This window comes from Diaporthe amygdali (assembly GCF_026229845.1).
Source record: "Diaporthe amygdali strain CAA958 chromosome Unknown NODE_11_length_1138210_cov_64_948100, whole genome shotgun sequence".
Lineage (NCBI taxonomy): Eukaryota > Fungi > Ascomycota > Sordariomycetes > Diaporthales > Diaporthaceae > Diaporthe > Diaporthe amygdali.
The window spans coordinates 919166-938803 of record NW_026517031.1 but is presented as its reverse complement, the minus strand read 5'-3'; the positions used below and the strand labels follow the sequence as shown (position 1 = coordinate 938803).

Sequence of the window (19638 nt, the reverse complement as noted above, 5' to 3'; positions counted from 1 at the left end):
CCTCGTCAGATCATGTATCTGATACTCGTCTGCACCACTGGGGCCGGATGTCGTTCAATGTATCCTGAGGTCACTGTACTGCAGGGTGCAGCAAGCATACACACACACACCCACACGCGCACCACAGCCTAACCTCGAATTCGGGCGTCGGGCTTGGTCTGCCTTCACCCTCAAAAGCCAAAGCCTCGCATTCTTACACTGCAGACGTCGTTTTGTTGCCCCCGTCTTCCCCTCTTATTCTTTTCATCTTGGAACTCTCTGCCGGCTTGGCCTACCATCATCACGAAATTCCTTGAGTGGGTGTTGAACAGCTAATCTGACCTGTGACGGGCGATAGGCACACGCATCAACAATCCCGGCTTCTTTCCTCACTACCGTCCACTCAGACCTGCTGACGACGATTCGGTCATAATGTCAACGAAGATGTAGAGCCGCCGATTAGCTACTCTTTCTGCCGTGCTTCATTCATGGAACTCTTCAAACAGTCGCTTTTCCGCCGAACCTAACATTTCTCTCTCATTCCAGCAGGATTTCGCGTCGCCCTCCTGTCCCGGGCTGGAGTATCTCGACCTACCCAACCAATCTGATATGCGGTGAGTTCATTTACCCAGAGATTTCCTGGCCCTGCCAAGCATCAAAATGGCGACCAAACTCTCAGAGCTTTATTACTTGACTTCTTTGCACTGGACAGTGTCCGCCACCACCAAAGTACTTTTACTCACCAGTCGCCCGTCATCGTTGAACATATGTCAACCGACAGGGGTGGGAGGATCGAGAATCCTCAGGGTGTTGAGAGGTGCATCGCTGCCCCTGTCGATTTCTCAAAATCCACAAAGCAGCCCGCAGGTGCCCCATGAGCAGGGAGTGCAGGCAGCCAATCCTCCCGCCCCCCTGACCCCCCTCTCTGTGGCCAATATTCACCATCTCGCGCGGAAGGCAAGGATAGTCTCCAGCCCTCCGTAGCGTGGAAATTGCTACTTAGGCCCTCTAGACCCCTCCGCTTGCTGCCGCATATGGTGCTCGCAGCAGACATCCCGATCCTGTAGTCTGCTGTTACCTGTGCAACGCTCTTAGCTGGCAGTACGACAATCTGTCTCACCTGGACCATTGTGTTGCGTGCGCATGGGCAACGAGTTACAGCATCCTCGGTGCCAGGCTTTTCTAGAAAACGCTAACAGTCATTACTTGGCGTTGGACTGTTGGGCAGCCTTGCTGATATGTGTACGCCAGTAGCTATAGTCACGACTCCAGTACCTCCCCCTTGACACTGGAAAGTTCAGCTCAGCCGTCACCAGTCATAAACCTCTATCCTCCGGGCCATACGTCCCTCTTCAACTCGGCACCAGCCTATCCTCCTGACAGCGGGGGCTCCTTCTATGCTCCCACCTCTCACGTCTTCCCGCACATAGACCCGAGGTCTCGCCTTGGCTCCAGGTACGGAAATATACCAACTGGATTTGCTGACCATCCCTCCACTCCTTGTCTTGAAAGCATTGGATATCTTGACTCACAGTCCGTGTGGGAGTAGCACTTCTACCCCGGGCATGGCACATGCCCTTCGATCCACAACATTGCCGCACCCAGCCACGCGAGATCTCTATACACCAGCAACGCCCTCTTTTAGGAGAGCACCGGAGCACACACCAAGATCTCCGTCCTTCCCAGGTGGGCACCGACGCCATCCTATCTCACCAGCCCCAAGCCCTAACTTTGGTCTCACCAATCACTCAGGTACTATCAACAGCATCACCAGGATGGACACTCCGTACAATTCCAAGCAGCAGCAGACCGTCCCTCCACTTATGCAGTTGACGATGCATGGTGTCCTCTATTACTCAGACGCTCCCAACACTCAAGTCAAGCCGGACATCACCGGCACGATCGATAAAGGATTCTTCCTGGCGGACAACGAGTGGACGTGCTATCGGCGGAATTACTTCTCCTGTATTTGCTCGTTTCACCTGCCTCCCCCGACACATCCTCAGGCCAGTCTACACTTCACGCCGTCTGGGTCTACCCAGTCCTACCAAGTCGCTGGCTGGGCGATGTGTATTTCAGCCGTCGTCTCTGAGAACGATGCCCATACAATCGAGCTTGTCCAACACACTCCGAAGCGAGACAAAGGGCCCATCTCTCCACCGGAAAAGACCAGGCTGAATGCCAAACCTCCCCAAACGGCGCACCACCCACTTGGACACTACGCACAGGCGGAAATGGGGCTCGGGGCATCGTCGAGGGCCTACGAACAATCCTTGTATGGACAGCCACTGCCGCATGCCTCGCTCCATGCTTCGCTTCCAACAGAGCATACTTTCGAAAGAATCCAGTTCAAGCAGGCTACAGCGAACAATGGGAAGCGCAGAGCGGCACAACAGTACTACCACTTAGTGGTCGAACTCTTTGCAGATATTGGAGCCCAGGGCCCGGCAAATGACCAATGGGTCAAAGTCGCGCACAGGAAGTCGGCCAAGATGATAGTTCGTGGGCGGTCGCCGGGACATTATCAATCTGAGCGAAGAGCGAGCACAAGCAGCGGCCCGGGCGGATCAGCCGGCGGAATGGGCGGCTACACTGGGCCTGGCTCAAACATGTTAGGAGGCGGGTATGGAGGACCGAGTGCCAACATACTCGGAGGCGGCTACGGAGGCGGTTACGACACACGAACGGAACATTATCGCACCCACCACGATGCGATTCCTATGGAACCCATATTGAGCTCTGAAGAGTCTAAAGGGGTCCAAGAGCCGGAGAAGTACCAGTACTATCCCACAACCATCATCGAGCCTCAGCACGATCCTCGACAGCCGGTAGAGATGTTCCATCATAGCTCTACGACTCGGGCCACGGAAAACCCCTTGAGAGGCCTGGGAAGCGGGTTTGACCTGACGTCGAAGCTTTACCCGGGGCCTTTGTTTTCTGACAGAGTCGGAGCCTGTGGAAGGTATGAGGGAAAGTCGACCTCGAACGGCTACTACCCACAGATGATGCCGCCACCGTCGTCGACAGTCGGTCTCCATTGAGAACGGGCCTTCATGTTCGAGTGTTTGCAAATCTGATTGGAGCTGGCTAGTAGCGTTCTAAGCGGGAAAGGCTCTTTTCCCCTCGACTTCAATGTCGAAGACGCCAGACGCGAACGACGCGAAACTCGCGAGGAACGGGGGAATGCGGAACAAGTGCAGCGGAAGATGGTGGTAAAACAGCTTGCCTGGAATATGATTTCTGTCATTTTGATGTTATCCAACAGGTCGAGATCAGGGCAGGTCTGGTCCGATGGATTTTAATGGCGCAAGGTTTGGCCTGGGACATGAAGGAGCAAGGAGCCATCGGAAAGACAGGGCATCAATGGGGCTATTTTTTCATCAGGACCATGGGAAAGGAAAGGGGTACTTGGAAAATGGGTTTACAGAGGACATGGCATTTGCGAGAAATACCCGTTTGATTTATCCCCCTTCCCCTCTAACGCCGCTCGTCTCCACGACGCACAGAACAACAACATTCGCTATTAAGCGGACAGGAAGACCAAGATGACGAGGAATGCGAGAAGGAATAGGCACATGGACGAGTCGCGCATATGGCATGGAGGTAGCCATGGAAGCGAGCGGTTTGATCCTGGCGATTTCTTGCCGCTCGCCTCGCCTGGCATGGCTTGAGTTGTCTGGAAGGCGGTCTCTTGCATCATGGCACCCGGACTCGTTCGCTCCCTCTACCCCTCTTCTCCCCAAATCCCCCAAACAGCAACCGTACTACCGGGTCTTGCATGGAGGGAATGTGCTATCTCTGTTGTACTTGTTGATTTGCCACGCTTCAGTCAAAACTTTCTACCCCCAACATGTAACTCACGAAGGTTACTTGAAACCTGATGCAAAATGCGAGTATGACCCGAGACTGCTGCAATGCTCAACAGTAGACCGTTGTGTCGGGTCGAGCAGGTGAGGAGTCGGCTGTGATTGTGCCAGCGTGAACGGGCCCTAAGCCTTGTGCTCCTGAGGGCCTCGTCTAGACCAAAACTCGGGCGGGGCGATAAAAAAAGACTCCCCGCTAGTATTTTGACAGCTCCTGTCAGAGTACAGCAAGGCAGAGTATAGGACGGGCGACTGTCTCTCGAGGCTGGCTGGGACGGGAGGTGAATACGGGGTCCCACTCACTATTGGCTCTTTGCATGGGGAGCCAGGTTGAGCGTTTCCTCGTTCAAAATTATCCAACTCCCGTGTTCCTTGCATACTGTCGAGGGAACAGACGGCGGTGAAGTGGGGACTATTGTTGGGGGCTGAAAAGTGAAGGCAAATTAGGAATAGGAGCGCACCCCACCATCCAACCACAACCACAACCACAACCCCCTCCCGCTGATGAGACGGGATTCCGAGGGCTGAGCCCGGAGAAGAAGTGAGATCACTACCGCCCGTGTCCCTCGCTCTACGACCCCCCCCCCCCTTTCACCCCCCACCCCACGCACCCACCACTGCCTCTCTGTGCCCCAACGGAAAACTTCCTTTTCCAAACTACAGGGGCGAGTTTAGGCAGCTGGCTAGCCAGTTCGCGGCTTGGTTCAGGTCCTTTTGTGCTTGGGCTCGGGGCGCAGTCCTTTGTTTGGGAGCGGTCGTCATGGCCAAGCCGAGATAAGCATCCCCGTTTCGAGGCCCCCCCGAGTTGACTAAACATGCATTTATGTGGATCCCGCAGCTGCAGGCACGGCACACGCAACGAGTCTCGTGCACTCTAAGGGGAGATCATCACCGGCATCAAACAATGACAAGCAGCATGAGGCGCGTGCCTGTATTTTATGTATGTATGTCGTTGTCTTATACCTGGCCCCCTGGAGCGGCGGACGAGGCTGGTGAAAATCCGACCTGGCCCGCGAGACCGTGGACTGACGTCCAAATAAGGTTGTGGCTAGTTCCCAGTCCAAGTGTCCATCGCGCTCGAGCTTCCGAAAGTTTAAATGGAGCGAGAGACGAACGAGTCGAGAGGGAAACGGGGGCCAACCGGGTAACGGGGAAACGGGAGCGTTCCGCGGCCTCTGGCTGGTGGAGAATGGGAAGTCAAGTGCGAGAAGGGACTCGAAACGAAAGGGAGAGAGAGAAACGGAGGCCAGGGCTAACAGAGCAGGCTAACAGGGCAAGCTAGCAGGCTCGCAAGCTAGCAGGCTCGCAAGCTAGCAGGCTCGCAGGACAGCAGGCGCAGGCTACCTAGGGTGCCAGGCGAGTACTAGTCTACTACTGTACGGGAGGCTCGAGGGTCTTGGCCCTGGACAAGCGAACCCTTGGCTGGCGGGCTGGGCCATGCCTCATATGCCTGAGCCATGCCTGGGCCATGCCTAGTCTTAGACTGCCCCTCCCACCACCACACCATCATCATCACCACCGCCGCCATCGAACCACCACCACCACCTTGCATCCCCAACTTCAGCAGCGACAGCGACAGCAGCAGCAGCAATAACGCCTTCTGCACTGCACTGCGCTGCACTGCACCGCACCCGTCTCGCCCTCGCCCTCGCCCGCCCCACCAACAACTGCTCATTCACAGGCACGCGGCACAACCTGCCTTGCTCTGGGCGGGCCGGTAGCGTCGCGCCCTGCTGCTGCTGCTGCTGCTGCTGCTGCTGTCTACTGCGGGACACTGCTAAGCAACGCAAATCAATCAATGCAAAATGCGCCTGCGGTCGTGGCCGAAGGATCTCGGGAACATCCATCCAACACATCCACACACATCCACCCCCATCCATCAACATCATCATCCCACACGCGCGTCCCAGTACATGACGGTACTTGGGGAGGTATGGTACCCAAAGCGCTTGCTTAGACAGCTGACTGTCTCACTTTCACATACACACTCTCTCACTGTCTCTCTGTGGGTGTGTGGATGTGTGGATGTGGATGTGTGTGTGTGCGCGCGCGTGTCTATCTCTTACTCCCTCCTCTCTTTTTTCCCTCCATCATGACACCACAAACTTGGATGAGGTCACAGCAGCCACAGCAAAATCATCGGCCATGCGAGAGCTGCCCATGCCCTGCATGTTCCCCCGTACCCTCACCCCTACCCTTCTCTGACCGAGTCTTCCAACTCCTTCTCACGCCAGCCAGCCACCCGCGCGCGGTCTCACTTGCATGAGCTCCAGCTCTTTCTGTCTCCCGACCCCCAGACGATCCTCGTTCCCGTCCCGTTCGTCGCGGTCTAGTGACTGTTCCATTCTTTCTCTTCGCCTGTCAGCGCCGGCGTCGTCAGCCTAATCAATTATGGAGATGGTGGGTTCTTTTGTGGTGGGGTGGAGTCTGACATCGTTGAAGAAATCTCGATGCCAACGTCGCACAACCTCATCCCCATCAGCCCTACCAAGCTGGCCTCGCCTCGCACTGCGTCGGCACTTTTTATATAATCATTCTTTTTTATTTTTGTGTCCCAGGTCCAGCTGACGTGATCTGATTTCTCACATTCCCCGACGTTCGCGTTGCCCCATCCCCTCAGCCCTTTGGCCGCGACTCCGTGCCTACCCCCCACCCTTGCACTTCCCGCGTGGCTATTGTCGTTGCATACAGGACATGGGGCACTCGACGACATTGTGTGGAAGCGGAGGGGGCGGTCTCAAATTTTCTCCCGGGCCCGAGGCGCCCAGGGAACGGCACTTTCCAAGGTTCTGACCAGGGTTCATCCATCACCACCCCCATCCCAATCTCACCTAGCTGGTTCGCGGCACGCGTAGTCCGCTTACAGTAGTCTGCCGTAGACCATGTTCTCAAAGACATCCACCCTTGATGGGGTCGTGACGGGAGCAGCTAAAAAAAAAGGACCGCAACTCGTCTCCATCACACTTGCGCACTTGCTCGAAGCGGTCAAGGCAATGCGAGACCGGTGAGCGTTAGCTAATACCGGTATGGCTGCCATCCGGCCACCCTCATCGGTCTGCAGGCCGCGGCCCTGCGAGGCGACACGGCTCATCTCCTTCTTTGCTCACCTTGTCTTCCTCCCATGTGAAACACACATTGAACCATGTACATATATTTTAATATGGTCGATTACTAAGCCCCGGCATGCGGCTCGTTTCATACCCCCTCCCTCTCTCCCCCCAAGGCGATGCCCCATAAGGAGCCCAGATCTGCGTCCAACGAAACCCGGCTGATATCAGCACTACCAATGCAAGACACACACCCTCCCCAGGCCTTTTCTGCCCACGGAATCATTTATTGTACTGTACGTACAGTACATCAGGACCCACAACAAAGCAACCTCGGGGGGGGGGGTATGGTGCTCTCAGAACCCCATCTCGGTTCCGAGCCGACCCGCTCGATTCGATCCTCCAGGAACGAATCTCAAGGCCTTTGGTTGCGGCCTTGGCTGGGGGGTGAGGCAAGGCAAGACGAGGCAAGACGAGGCGACAATCTCTACTGCACTTGCTGCAGGGCCGACATGCCGCGGCCCCAGTCCGAAGCGCAAATCAGGCTCCGAATGAAGAGGATCGGACCAAGACCGAGTGAAGTGACGTCGATCTTGTCGTTCATGTGTGTGGTGATGCCAATCTCCCATAGGGGGTGAAAGGGGTGGGATACAGATGGACCGTTGCCAGTCAAGCTGCACCCGCCCGTGAGACCTCAGCCACGCCAGCCACGCCGGTGCGGTTCGCGAAGAGGAAAAGGAGGGGGGCTACAGGAACTTAGCGCGCGAGGTCTATGAAACCCAACCAGCAGGATAGAGTTTTCCCGGGGTCTGGTGACAGAAGCTCCTCCCCGAGAGACGATTTATAGGACCACGCTCTCGCGAGGTCCCTGCTCACTCACTCTATCACAAGCCTGGGTACCTGCGCTGACGTGTGTGATCGTCCGACCTGCCGACCCGCGGGTCCGTAGGGCGAGTCCTGGGGGAGCTGTACGTGCGCGCGCGCGTGCATGCTTGCGCCTGCCTGCCTGCCTGTCTGAGCTGGAGACCCCCTCCCGTCTTGCTACGCCCCCTCGAGGGCCTCCCCCCCTCCACCCAGGCTGCTAATCACGCTTGTACGACACTGCGATCGCGTGGATGTGACTGGTCGTCTGTATAACGGGTTCGGCCAAGGAACAAAAGAAAGAGGAGAGCGGGCAGGGTCTTTGAGGGAGGGAGGGGGGGCCCTGTGAGCTTTCCACGAGATCCACACCCCTCCCCGATCTATGCGAGATGTTACCGCGGGGACCGCGTCACTGCTGGTGGTTCGCTCCTGTCATGCTGTCGAGTCGGATCCTGTGGGGAAGACGGCACCTGAAGGAAGAAGGGGGGGGAGCGGGTGGAGATGCGGTGATGCTGGCCGCTGGATTTGGAATCGTGTGCTGTTGACTGATCCGTGGTGAGCTCGCGGGGTCACATGATTTTGATATCCCCCCAGTTCAGGGGTCCAGTTGGCCGTATCACTGGAAGAGGGCCCTCCCTGTGCTTCGATGCTGAGCCAGAGTAGTCCACAGTCGATAATGTGTGCGCCCTTGAAGACGGCCGTGATTCAACATTCTCGGCAAGCGCGGAAGCAGTATCTTGTAAGCAGGGACTTCGGTCGTAGACGAAAGCAGATGGATTTCTAATCCCGTCCCGAGCTCAGCGCGAGCCGTAGACCGAAGTGACGCGCGGTGTTTCTCAAGTGCTCACGTCAAGGCGCGGATCTGATGACGGCCTCGGTCTCAGGACTTATTGTTGGACAATGGTAGTCCTTAAGACTGAGGCGCGAGCATTGAAATATTGACTAAAAAGACCCTTTTTTGAAGAAAAAAAAATGGGAGCTAAGTCCTCGGGCAGCTCGGAAAGACAGGGCAAATTGGTTGTGATCTTCTTTTAGAAGTGTTTAGGAGAATACATCTTCGAGGTTGGCACGTAGATTCTACAGAACGGCTTCAAATATATCACACTTAGACAGAAGATCTAAGGCTGAAGATACTATATACAACCTGTAAGTAGGGAGCTCACCATGGATAGTTAAAGATATCTCTAAGTCCTGTCCTTGTAAAATATGTGACAGGCAAATATTAAGGCTTCTTGCCCTGGTGTCCACGCGGACTTCCAGCTACTGGCCAAGTAAAAAGAGGAAAGAACGATCTTTACCGCAGCCCAACACTGTCCTCTCTTGTATGGAGTTAGCTCGGGAACTTTCCATCCGGGGTCGCACCTTACTTTGCACGTCGGTACATGGGACGACAAGTGATGATGGCTGTTTATCCAATGCAACTCCCCATATGTCCGGCTTGTAGAGCCAGTGGGCGGGATGCACCAGAGCAACTGCTTCCATGGCATAGTAACAAGCAAGCACGACCAGTCCTCACCCTCACAATCTCCTTGATCAGGGTTTCGAAGGCATCATGCCCTCGACGGGATGTTTTCCTCAAACCACCACACCCATGCCCATCCAGATCATCAGTCCACACATCCGGGGGCCGTGTTTTCCATCTCCAAGAGTATCAGATACCTCTTAAGTTATCGCTACGGTTACAGATATAGACAGTACTGTACCATCAGACGATCGCTTCCGCCCAACCTTCTGCCACCGCCAACATGAAATTCTCCGTCGCGGCACCATTTTTCTTTCTTGTTCCAGCCTTGATCTTGGCCCTCTTGACCCTGTTGGCGGGGATCAAGCCCGCCTTCATGGCAGAGACTTTCATAGTCCGTGTTGCCCTTAAGCCCAAGGCCCCATTTGTTAAACCAGACCCTCCACTCCCGACGACTGGCTCTATGAGTACGCGTGATCCGCCGCCAACCTTGCCGACGCATCGATCCATCATAGAGAAAATGTCTCCGGAGATGAAGGACGAGCTCTCTTCATACGGCTCAGACATTGCGTCCATTATCGGAGGGCTGGCCATCGCCACCCTGAATCTCCTCACCCCCGAGAGGCCAGAGCGGGTTCCTGTCGACAACAACATCGGTCGACTTGATACTTCCGTTTTGTTTGCGCGTTCCCCATCCGAAAGGGGCAGAAACAAACGTCCCAAGCACCCTAGCGATACCTCCACCCCCAAAGATGGGAGGAAAAAGCGTCCCAAACACCACAAGGATAAAGGGAAGAAAAAGCAATCCAAACATCACAAGGATACAGAGAATGACGAGGACGCAAGAAAGAAAGGACACAACGCCTATACCAATGACACTAACGCGGACGAATTTGCCGTCACTGCGCACCTCTTGACCAACTGCGCGTGGAAGCTCAAGGACAAAGCTCAAAATTGCTCGAGGCCCTGGATGCTTGAAAACCTCTTGCTCAAAGAATACTACCAGGACGACGACGAGGACTACATGGTGAGCCCTCTCATTATGAAAAAGCAGGTCGTCAATGCCTCGCAACCCGAGGAAGAGTCTTGGAAAGCACAGAACCAAGACAAGGACGAAGACGAGGACGAGAAAAAGCCTTGGAAGGCACAGAACAAGAAGGTGGCTAATATTAGACGCGCATTTGCCAGAGTTCATTTGGCAGGTTGCGTCTTCGTCGGCCTCTCGCTACTCTGTACTATCGCCAGCTTCTTCATCCTCCCAGCATTCGGAAAGTGGGTCAGTATTGGGAACCTGGTTCTCGCTTTGCTTGCTACAATTCTCCTGCTCACCAGCAGCATTTTCGCGGCCGTGTTCTCAGCGAGGGTCCGAAACTTCGTTGCGAAGGATAAAGCTATTTCTGAAATGATCAAGGTCGAGTCCGGTGGAAAGTTCCAGGCTTTGGCTTAGACAGCGTTTGCCCTGGCACTTTCGGCGATGCTGGCTTGGGTGTACGAGACGGTGCGAGCCTGGAGGAACAGGGACGGAGGACAGTTGGATAAGAATGGGATCCCCTTGCGCAACTTGAACCCTATCTGATTGGTTCAGCATTGAGAAGACAACAGCTCTGGAAGCGGGTCCCCCGTCCACCTAGAATACACACTTGAAGACACGCAATAGAACAGTAATCACTAAATCCATTACTCCTATCAGACAGATGGGCCTTGAGTCCTCGGAATCCCTGGTGGGGGCATGTAGTTGTTGTGTGCTGCGAGTGCACGTTGGATGCGTCCCCAGACACGTTCGACCTCTGCCACCTCACCTGACAGGCGTCGATCTCAGGTTCCCCACCCAGATAGGCCAGGGAGGGAGAACATCAACAACGGTCCCCAGGCGGCGCCGGCAGAGCGTGATATGAATGCATGAACTTGCGATATGAGGGACAGAGGGTGCGGGATGCGATGCGTTGTCCGTCGAAAAAGCCCCCTCAAGTGGGGCATGACTCGACGATGCGCACCCGAGAGGGAGATGTCGCGATTCCGCGGCCCACGGACTTCGATGAATCCTTGACGAGTGCGAGAGGGAAGGATGAAGTTTTGGGAACCAGAATGGGGAGTATTCTTTTGACTTGACATACACTATTGATACATCACCGCCAAAAATCGCAACGCGTCATTGCGGAGCCCCCCTATGGCTTGACTGATTCCCCGTATGGACCGTATGGGAGGTTATCCAACGGGAACTTGTCCCGACAGGAGGCTATCCTCCCACATGAGATTATCCTGTAAGAAGATCTCTCAGAATTGTTTATCCTCAGGAGATAATGCGTTGGTCGCAAAACGGACACCGGAGCTTAATTGATATATATATGCAGCAGTCGGGCTGATGGGTTAGGGCTGTGCTGCGGCCCCGAGGGAGTGGCCCAGCCGTTTTGGTGACTGAAACCAGTGGGTCCCGCAGCGAGTTCGTGTCGCAGGGTTTCCGCAGTGTGTGGTCAGCGTAGGATTTGTCCCAGATCTGTGTGTGCTCCCCAAATACTACGTATCTTTCCATCCGGATGCACGGCATGAGAACCCACAGCCACCCAATCGTGCGTAGTACTTTGAAAGATACCGGATGACGGGGGCCGCTCGCCAGACCTCCGCAGCATCATTCATGCATGGCCCCTTGTCCTCCGGGCCTGGGTTGTGAATCCGGCGGCCAGCGCGGCCAGGTCGGCGCTGATCAATGCTATTCCTGGGCGTCGGTATGACCTCTCATGTATTAATTAAATTCACGGCCCGGTGCCCTGCTTGCTTGCTATTTCTCCTCATCACCTTCGCGTCGTTAGAGCCCTCTCCCCGAGACTGCATGTCTTAGACAAAACGTGCCCCTGCGACATCCGCACTCACGTATCGCAAACACATTTCAAATATTATCCCGTTTCACATAAACATCTCCAACCAGAATAGGCTCTCGCGATGCCTCGTCTCGGTGATGATGGCCTGGAGGAGGAGGAGACCCTCCTCTCGTACAGCACCAAGAAGACGCGCCGCATAGTACACGGCTTCATGGACTTTGCGACTCAGGGGAACATCCTGGAGATCGCCTTCGGATTGATGTAGGTGTGCCAAACAGTTTCTCCGTGGGCTACTTGCTCAAGTTGAAATCCCCCCAATCCTCGAGCCCCAATCCATGGCTGACCTGGGGCACTCTCCCCCCCAACAGCGTCGCCGCGGCCTTCACAAACGTGGTGACCAGCTTCGTCAGCGACATCCTGCTGCCGCCGCTGTCGGTGCTGCTGCCGCTCAACGCGAACCTGGACCTCAAGTTCGCGGTACTGCAGGCGGGGCCCGGCTACTACAGCCAGCCGCACGGCTACAGGACCATCGAGCAGGCGCAGGCCGACGGCGCCGTCGTCATGGCCTACGGCGTCTTCCTCAACAAGACGCTCAACTTCATCGGCCTCGGCACCGCGCTCTACGCCCTCGCCGGCCTGTACCAGTACCTGAGCAAGGACCCCATCATCAAGCACATGGTCAAGTGCCGCTACTGCCGGAAGAGGGTGAATGAGAAGGTGAGTTGGTGTGCTGGTGTTGTTGTGTTGGGCTCAGTCATGTTGTGTTGAGGCTGGGCATTTTGCTGGCTGCTTTGACTCCCGCTTGCTTGTTTGCTCATGCATTTGATGCCCCAATTTCCCGTTCCCTGCCCGACTTGATTACTGACGCCCGCGTGTATAGGCTTTGCGCTGTGTGAATTGCTCAAGCTGGTTGGACGGAAGGGAAGACCTTCTGCAAACGAGATGATTTGCGTTCGTGACTCAACCATTGTCCTCGGGCGAGCAGAGCGCACAGGTGCACAGAAATTTCATCACTTCAGCGAGCGAATTGTTAGACAGCATGGCGGGCGTTGGGCTTCTTGTCTTGGGTTTTCTTCCATATTTTTATGAAACGCGTGTCTCATTTCATACTCGTTGGTTTTCCATACATCATCTTCAACTTGGACCGACCGCATTCCTCCCTTTTCCGTCCCAACATAGAGGTAGACATTATATTTGTACAATAGTGACCCCAAGACCGCAATACTTCAAGAGACGTTGAAACAGCACATGGCATCAGGGGCAGAGGCCGAAGCTGCTATGAATCCCGTCTCGAATCTCGCCCTAACCTAGCCTTGGAAACCGCCAGAACGCCAGTCGTGGGGGTCTTCCGCAAGCCATCTTCCCCACTACCACCGTGCCTCATCATTCAGTCATCCCTGCTTGTACCGCCCTTGAGTAATGAACGGAGGCTGACAATCTCCCTCCTGAGCCTGGCGTTCTCCTTCTTGACGTAAGCAGTCTCCTCGCTCGAGTCCTTGAGCTTGCCCACGAGCTCCTCCCTGTCCTCGCGGCCCTTGCCCTTGATGGCCTTGACGATCTTGCCGAGCTCCGAGTGAAACTTCTCGTACAGCAGCTCATTTTCTGCCGTAGCCTCCTTGTACAGCTGGTCGATGGCCTTGACCTTGGCCTCGCTGGCCTTGAGCGACGCTTCCAAGTCCTCCTTGATAGCCCTCTGCCGCTCATCCAGCTCCTGCAGCACCTGCGGTATCCGGTCGTCCAGCGCTTTCATAGAGGCTGACAGCTTGCGCAGGTCATTGGTGGCGGAGCGCGGCATCGTGTTGTTTACTCGAGCCATGTCTGCCGATATGCGAGATAGCTCCGTCTTTAGGCCGGAGTCAACGTCTTCTATCGCCTTCTTCTCCGATTCCAGCCGCTCCCTGAGCTTTTGCGGAGACTGCAGTTTCAATCTCTGGGTTGAAGACCTGCCCACGCTGTTGGTCGAACGAGAAAAGTCGGTGGTTGTTGGACTGAAGACGCCAGCCATGGGGAGACGAGATGGTCTGAGGGACGGAATATTTGATGATGACAGCGTCTTTGCGTGTTTTCTGCGTAATGAGGAACCTGACGACGGAGGTTGAGGAGTGGAGAACATGCTTTGGAATGGTTCGTGGGCAGGGTTTTCCTTCTGGCGTGGCGAACGGAGGCTTTGAGATTGAGGCGTTGTTGGGAGTTTGCTGGTTGGCGGTGGGCTTGGTTTTGACTTGGTAGGGCTCAGTGGTATTTTGGACGAAGGCACTGGAATGCGAGGAGGTGCGGCATTGACCTTTTCGGAAGTCTTCTTCGTCACGTTCAGGGGCATGGGTGGCGGTGCTTCCGTGGTGGTAATCTCCATGAGGTTCTTGAGGTCTGAAAGTGAGCTCCTGCGCTTCTTCTTCGGAGATCTGGGTGGCTCAAGGAGCTCAGTCTCTGGTTCACCGATTGTTTCCAAGCCAGATTCAAGACGGTGGGAGCTTCCCGGACGATGCGTGTTTGGTGGCCGTACGCTCATGTCATCAAACGCGCCAGCAACACGCGGCCTATCGCGTGAACCTGGCCGTCTAAGCTTGTTTGGTATTGTAGGCACACCAACATCAATCGACTTTGACCGGTTGATTGCAGACCTGCCAAGACTAGAGCTGTCTCCTGTCGCTGGGTGTCTTCCATGTTTGCTCAAGGTGCGCCACACCGAAGGACGATCACCTTCGGTCTTGCTGTTCTGTCTGAGGAGATTATCGAAGCCAAACTTCCGTCGAAGAGAGGATGTGTTGGACGTCAGAGAGCCACTAGACTTGTAGCTATGGTAGTTCGAGTTCGAGTTGAGGGACTCGTATGCCAGTGTGCGCTCAAAGGAGCTGGTGAGCGCGGCCAGAGGGTCCTCGAATATTCGGTCACAATCTTCGACAAGGCGATCGAGAAGATTGATGTAGTTTTGGGCGCTGCCATCGTCGACCAGGAGCTCCGCGAAGGCGACAGTCAAAGCACCGCGATCACTGTCGTTGCTACAACCCTCGAGCAAATCCTCAAGAAGCTTGATCAGCGCGGTGAAGGCCCTTCGGTTTTGCGGCGCCATCTCGTTAAAGAGATATCGGACGAAGTCGCCAAATTCACCAGGAACTTTCCTACTTGCTCGCTCGAGGAGCAAGTCTAAGTGCTGGGTGGACATGACAGGTCCCATTTGTTCTCGCCATGCAATGCGCACAAACTTCTCAAAGGCCACGAAGACGGTTTCCGCACTGACTTCGGAAGACGACTCTAAGTCGAAAGGGCTCTCAATCAAACGGTTGTACAAGTCATTGACAGTCAGCTCATCAGCCGTTGATCGGTTTATCAGTAGGTGACCGATGAAATGACCTTTCCGTGATTGCAGAACCGCGACGTAACCAGTGAAAGTTTGCTCGAGTCGCACAAGAGGGTTGTCAGGCCGTTCATCATCGCCGGGAAGACCAATAGTATCCCGGCTGGTTCGACTTCTTATGGAGTCCACGAGTGATTCTTTAGAACTGCCTGCTCGGGCAATTAGTGGCGGAGGGCTGAGCAGACCAGCACGATGCTGTTTAGGTGGGCTCGTCGAAGTAACATCAGACGTGCTACCACTAAGGAAACTCGACAGCATCTTGACAGGAGATGAGTTGAATAAGGATCTCGTTTTCTGCTCTCTCGAGCCGAAGATGAGAGTCCTCGCAATCTTAGAGTAGTAGGACACTATGGCCGGAGCCAGCCGATAGTTGGCGACACTGAACTGAGTGCTGAGCAGTTGAATGACTGTCTGAAGTCAGTTTGCGAGCAATGTGAGGGCGGAAGTGGACAGCTTACTTCGTCTGGAAAGAGTAGGCAACAGGTCTTCCAGAGCAACATCATCAGCATATTGCTTGCCATTCAGGCCCAGCGTAGTCATGCGCAGGCGCTTCAAGTTTCCACTTCGAACCTCCGTCACGATTTCGACTCCATAATGCCCAACTGGATGCCCCTTAGTGCCTTTCTCGTTATCGACCACGATTCGAATGGGAGCAGGTTCCCTGCGGCCTTCGACAAGTTGTTCTGCAGCTTCCTGAAACACTGCGGCATGCATGCCGAGGTTGTTCTCCGGCAGCCTTACGGATCGGAGCGTCCAGACAGGCGTCTCACGTTCTGCTTCCGAGAATCGACCTTCGATGCGGGCCTTGACGATTTCCTCGCTTAGTTTGGCGGCCTTGCCCTCATAAGCTTCATGGAGTAAGTAACACTGAGCGGTTATGGCCTTGCTTGCACCTTCGCTGGTCTGGGCTGCCTTCATCTCCTGGGTAGATGTCATCCACAACAACCGACCGTCATCAGACTCTGTAAATCGAACATCGGCGAGATTGTGCCATCCCACAAAGGCAAGCTCATAAGATCCCTCGCCACCCGCCGCATTAGTCATTGACGCGAGCAGCCCAGCCGCAGAGGGCTTGTCGATCTCCCTGATCAGCTCTTTGCCCGTGGGACTGGAGCTGGACTTCTTGCTGACCACAGCGACACAATCGGAGAAAAGCAGAAGGATGTTGCCGAGGTCGTTTAGCTGGGGGGATTCAGCGTTGAAAGGTGGCGCAAGCTGGGCAAGGTCGATTGCTGTAATTAATCGACCTTGTGGTTCAAGATCAAGTGGCCAGTTTTCGATCATGCTTCGAAGACGGCCCGTCACATGTGGCTTGTCTACCAACGGTTCGTCCATGGAGCAGATGTTGGTGATGATGTCTCTGGCTCTGAGCATAAGCTGCAGGGCAGGATGTGTTATGGGTATGCAGCCCACGATCTGATCGATGAGAAGGCTGTACCGAGGCAGGCGCTGCACAGGCTCGATTAATATGGAGCGGACTGTCTGTTCTCCTTTTTGGGCGACCCTTTGCCGGAAGCTGGACTGCTTATCCAAGAAGCTGTTCAGGAGTTGTGGAAAGTGCTGGCTCGCCCGAATGTAATCTTGATAGCTCTCAGTAAACTTTGGGAACCATTCGACGAAGAGCCTCGCTACAGCGAGAGCACCACTTGGGTCCTTCACCCTCACAGAACCGCCTGCCCGGGTACTCCCTTGAGATGATTCCAAGTCCCTTGTCGCGTCTTCCTCAGTATCGTCCATGACCCTGCGGAGTTCTTGTACGAACGCAGAGTTGAGCTCCAAAATGGAGTCAGCAGACTTCGGGAAAAGCCTATCGACGTCCTCCTCGGTCGGGCTGAGGCTGCCTGGCGGGCGACCTTTGGCAGTCTGGCGAAAGTCATCCGCGATGTGCTTGACAAGCTCGTTCAACTTTGCGACATAGCGCTCTTCCGTCTCGACAAGCTCGACTAATTTCATCCGTAGGTCTTCCTTCTGGTCTTTCGAGAAGGACTTGCCTCTGTTCAGCGAGGTCGGTTTTGATGGGGCTCTCCTCAACCTGGATGTCGGCAAAAACACAGGCTCACCCCAGAGCCTGACCAATGGCGTGTAACTGCCATATTGGCGAAGCGTTGGGTCTATCAAATCGTCCTCGTCCTCAGGTACCTCCTCTAACTCGGCGTTGTTGAGTTGGGTGATGGAGCCGGGCGGTAACACAAGGTCAATGTCGACATTGCTGATGTGCTGGGTCCGCAGAGCTGATTGCAAAGAATTGATCACCTCTGTTGTGTTGTCTGACGTCTCCATGCGCTGGGCAAGATTAGCTGCATGTTGTTCGCTGAACAAGGCAGGGGCTGAGCCAGGGCGGCTCCCTTTCGTGGCGGGATACTGCTTCCTCAGGTGACCTTTGACGGCCTCGGGCAGCTCAGTGAAGTACTTGAAGAGGCCAAAGGCGAGTCCCCTCGATGTCTCATCGCCTTGGCACTCGCGAGGTAAGTGGCTGACCACACCATAGAAGGGAGAATTTGGGGAGATGGTTATGCGCGGGTACGACTGCAAGCCAGCAGGACTGAAGATATGTATCTGGATGCGCGAGGAGTTGTGTGTGAAGTTGGCGGTAGTAGATGGACCGTGGAAGATCAAGAAAGGGAGGTCCCCCAGCAGAGAGTCGTAAGCGTAGTAAAGAGTGACATTTCCTGGCGTCAATGCCAGCTCATCGGTAACTCGAACCATGGTCGCTCAATGGGCCTGTGGCATGGTCCGCCCGACTTGCGCAGGTCAGGGCAGAGACGACAGCAACGGCCGTCGAGGCGGTCGAGGGGCAGCGGAAGAAGTTTGAGAAAGGGATGAAGGGCAGCCGACTTGGAGGCCAGAAGACTCGAGGGTGTGAGGATCGCGACCTGGACACGAAAAAAACAACCTCGGACGGGATGGTCCAATGGCGCGGCGCCGTTGTGGTGCGGCAGTCTGCAGTAGCACCAGCCCTTGTTGTCTGTCGATACCACAAGCAGGATACGCGACAGACAGACAGACAGTCTTGCAGCTAAAGCACGAACCAGTGGTGCACCGAACCAGGCTGCAGCCACAAGTTGACAGTGGCGGCGGCGAAGGACGTGTCCGAGAATGGGAGCTCGAGGCCGAAAAAACAAAGTAAACAATAGAGTGCGCTGCAGCGCTGAGTGGTGCGTTGCGGTGCGGTGCGGTGCGGTGCGATGCGACGGTACGATAGCGACGATATGCCGTGATAAAGAGGGGACGGACTCTTCAGTGAGGCCCAAGACGGCAGGGAGGGTGGATTAGGAGGGTCGCAAAGGACTGCGGATAGATACAAGAAGGAGAAGATGTAACCCAAGCGACCTGCAGCAAAACAAAGTGGTGACAGGGGGTGGAAAGTCAAGCCGAAAGAACAAAAGTTCTAGAAGTCGAGGCCGACGTCGAGGGCGAGGACGAGGGCGAGGACTAGGAGTCTCTGGACTGGGGACCGATGGCTGGGGGATGGGGACGAGGACGAGGGCGAGGGCGAGGACGAGTATCTAGGCTCTGGGCCCGTTGTGTGTATGCATCTGGGTATTGTTTTGTTTGTCCTGGCAGGTATATCACACACATATGCAGGGTGTGTGCAGCCAGTGAGTACGCAGCTAGTACCTCGCGAGCAGCAGTACAAACCGGGAAGCACGGACGCGGACAACAATGATGTGATGTGATGTGTTGTGTGTTGGGTTGGGGCGGAGGAGAAAGTGGGCGTGTGTGTCTCCTCCGTGCGGGCGAGACGGGGCACGGGAAACGTGGGTCTCGTCTCGCTGCTGCTGCTGGTCAGTCAGTCAGTAAATCAGTCAATCCGGGTTGTCAGATTTCGGATCTGATCGGAGACGGCTCTGATTGATGGACTGGTTCCTTGACTGCTCGAGTGGATGGGCTAACCGATGAACAAGCTACTTTGGAGCCGTGCGATGGGTGTTGTTGGCCTCCCTGCAAGCTGTATCCCTCCTTCGCCCTCAGCTCCAGGATGCGCGCAGAGAGGGCGGTGAGGTTTGGACAGGCCTGCAGGCCTGTCGATGTAAACAAACCACTGTCTCTCGGGCTGGCTGTTCCAGGGTTGACCCCACCACGCCCGCGCACCCAGACGCGGTTTGCCCTGAAAATCCATTTGCAGGGGTCCAACGCACGCTTGCAAGGGTTCGCGCTCTGGCATACAGTAGCGCCAAATACCCAGGTGCCTGGGTGTGCATATCCCTGCACCTTCAACTGATGTCGTCTTCAATCCCACCTCTCTCTCCAGCTC

General features: G+C 55.3%; 4 protein-coding genes across 4 annotated transcripts; 3 read left to right on the top strand and 1 right to left on the bottom strand.

Annotated features, from left to right (window-relative positions):
• Positions 1–1754: 1754 nt before the first annotated feature.
• J7T55_014569 (female sexual development-1) lies at positions 1755–3020 on the top strand (the record flags this gene model as incomplete). The annotated part of the gene is made up of 1 exon (XM_053142578.1): positions 1755–3020. The coding sequence occupies one exon, from the start codon at positions 1755–1757 to the stop codon at positions 3018–3020; it is 1266 nt and encodes a 421-aa protein (XP_052994756.1).
• A 6475-nt stretch (positions 3021–9495) lies between these two features.
• J7T55_014568 (uncharacterized protein) lies at positions 9496–10659 on the top strand (the record flags this gene model as incomplete). The annotated part of the gene is made up of 1 exon (XM_053142577.1): positions 9496–10659. The coding sequence occupies one exon, from the start codon at positions 9496–9498 to the stop codon at positions 10657–10659; it is 1164 nt and encodes a 387-aa protein (XP_052994755.1).
• A 1490-nt stretch (positions 10660–12149) lies between these two features.
• Positions 12150–13339, top strand: J7T55_014567 (large conductance mechanosensitive channel protein; the record flags this gene model as incomplete). Its single annotated transcript, XM_053142576.1, has 3 exons — positions 12150–12289; positions 12397–12745; positions 13274–13339. 3 exons carry the CDS (start codon positions 12150–12152, stop codon positions 13337–13339), a joined length of 555 nt encoding a protein of 184 aa, XP_052994754.1.
• A 76-nt stretch (positions 13340–13415) lies between these two features.
• J7T55_014566 (uncharacterized protein) lies at positions 13416–18089 on the bottom strand (the record flags this gene model as incomplete). Its single annotated transcript, XM_053142575.1, has 2 exons — positions 13416–15790; positions 15842–18089. 2 exons carry the CDS (start codon positions 18087–18089, stop codon positions 13416–13418), a joined length of 4623 nt encoding a protein of 1540 aa, XP_052994753.1.
• Positions 18090–19638: the final 1549 nt, after the last annotated feature.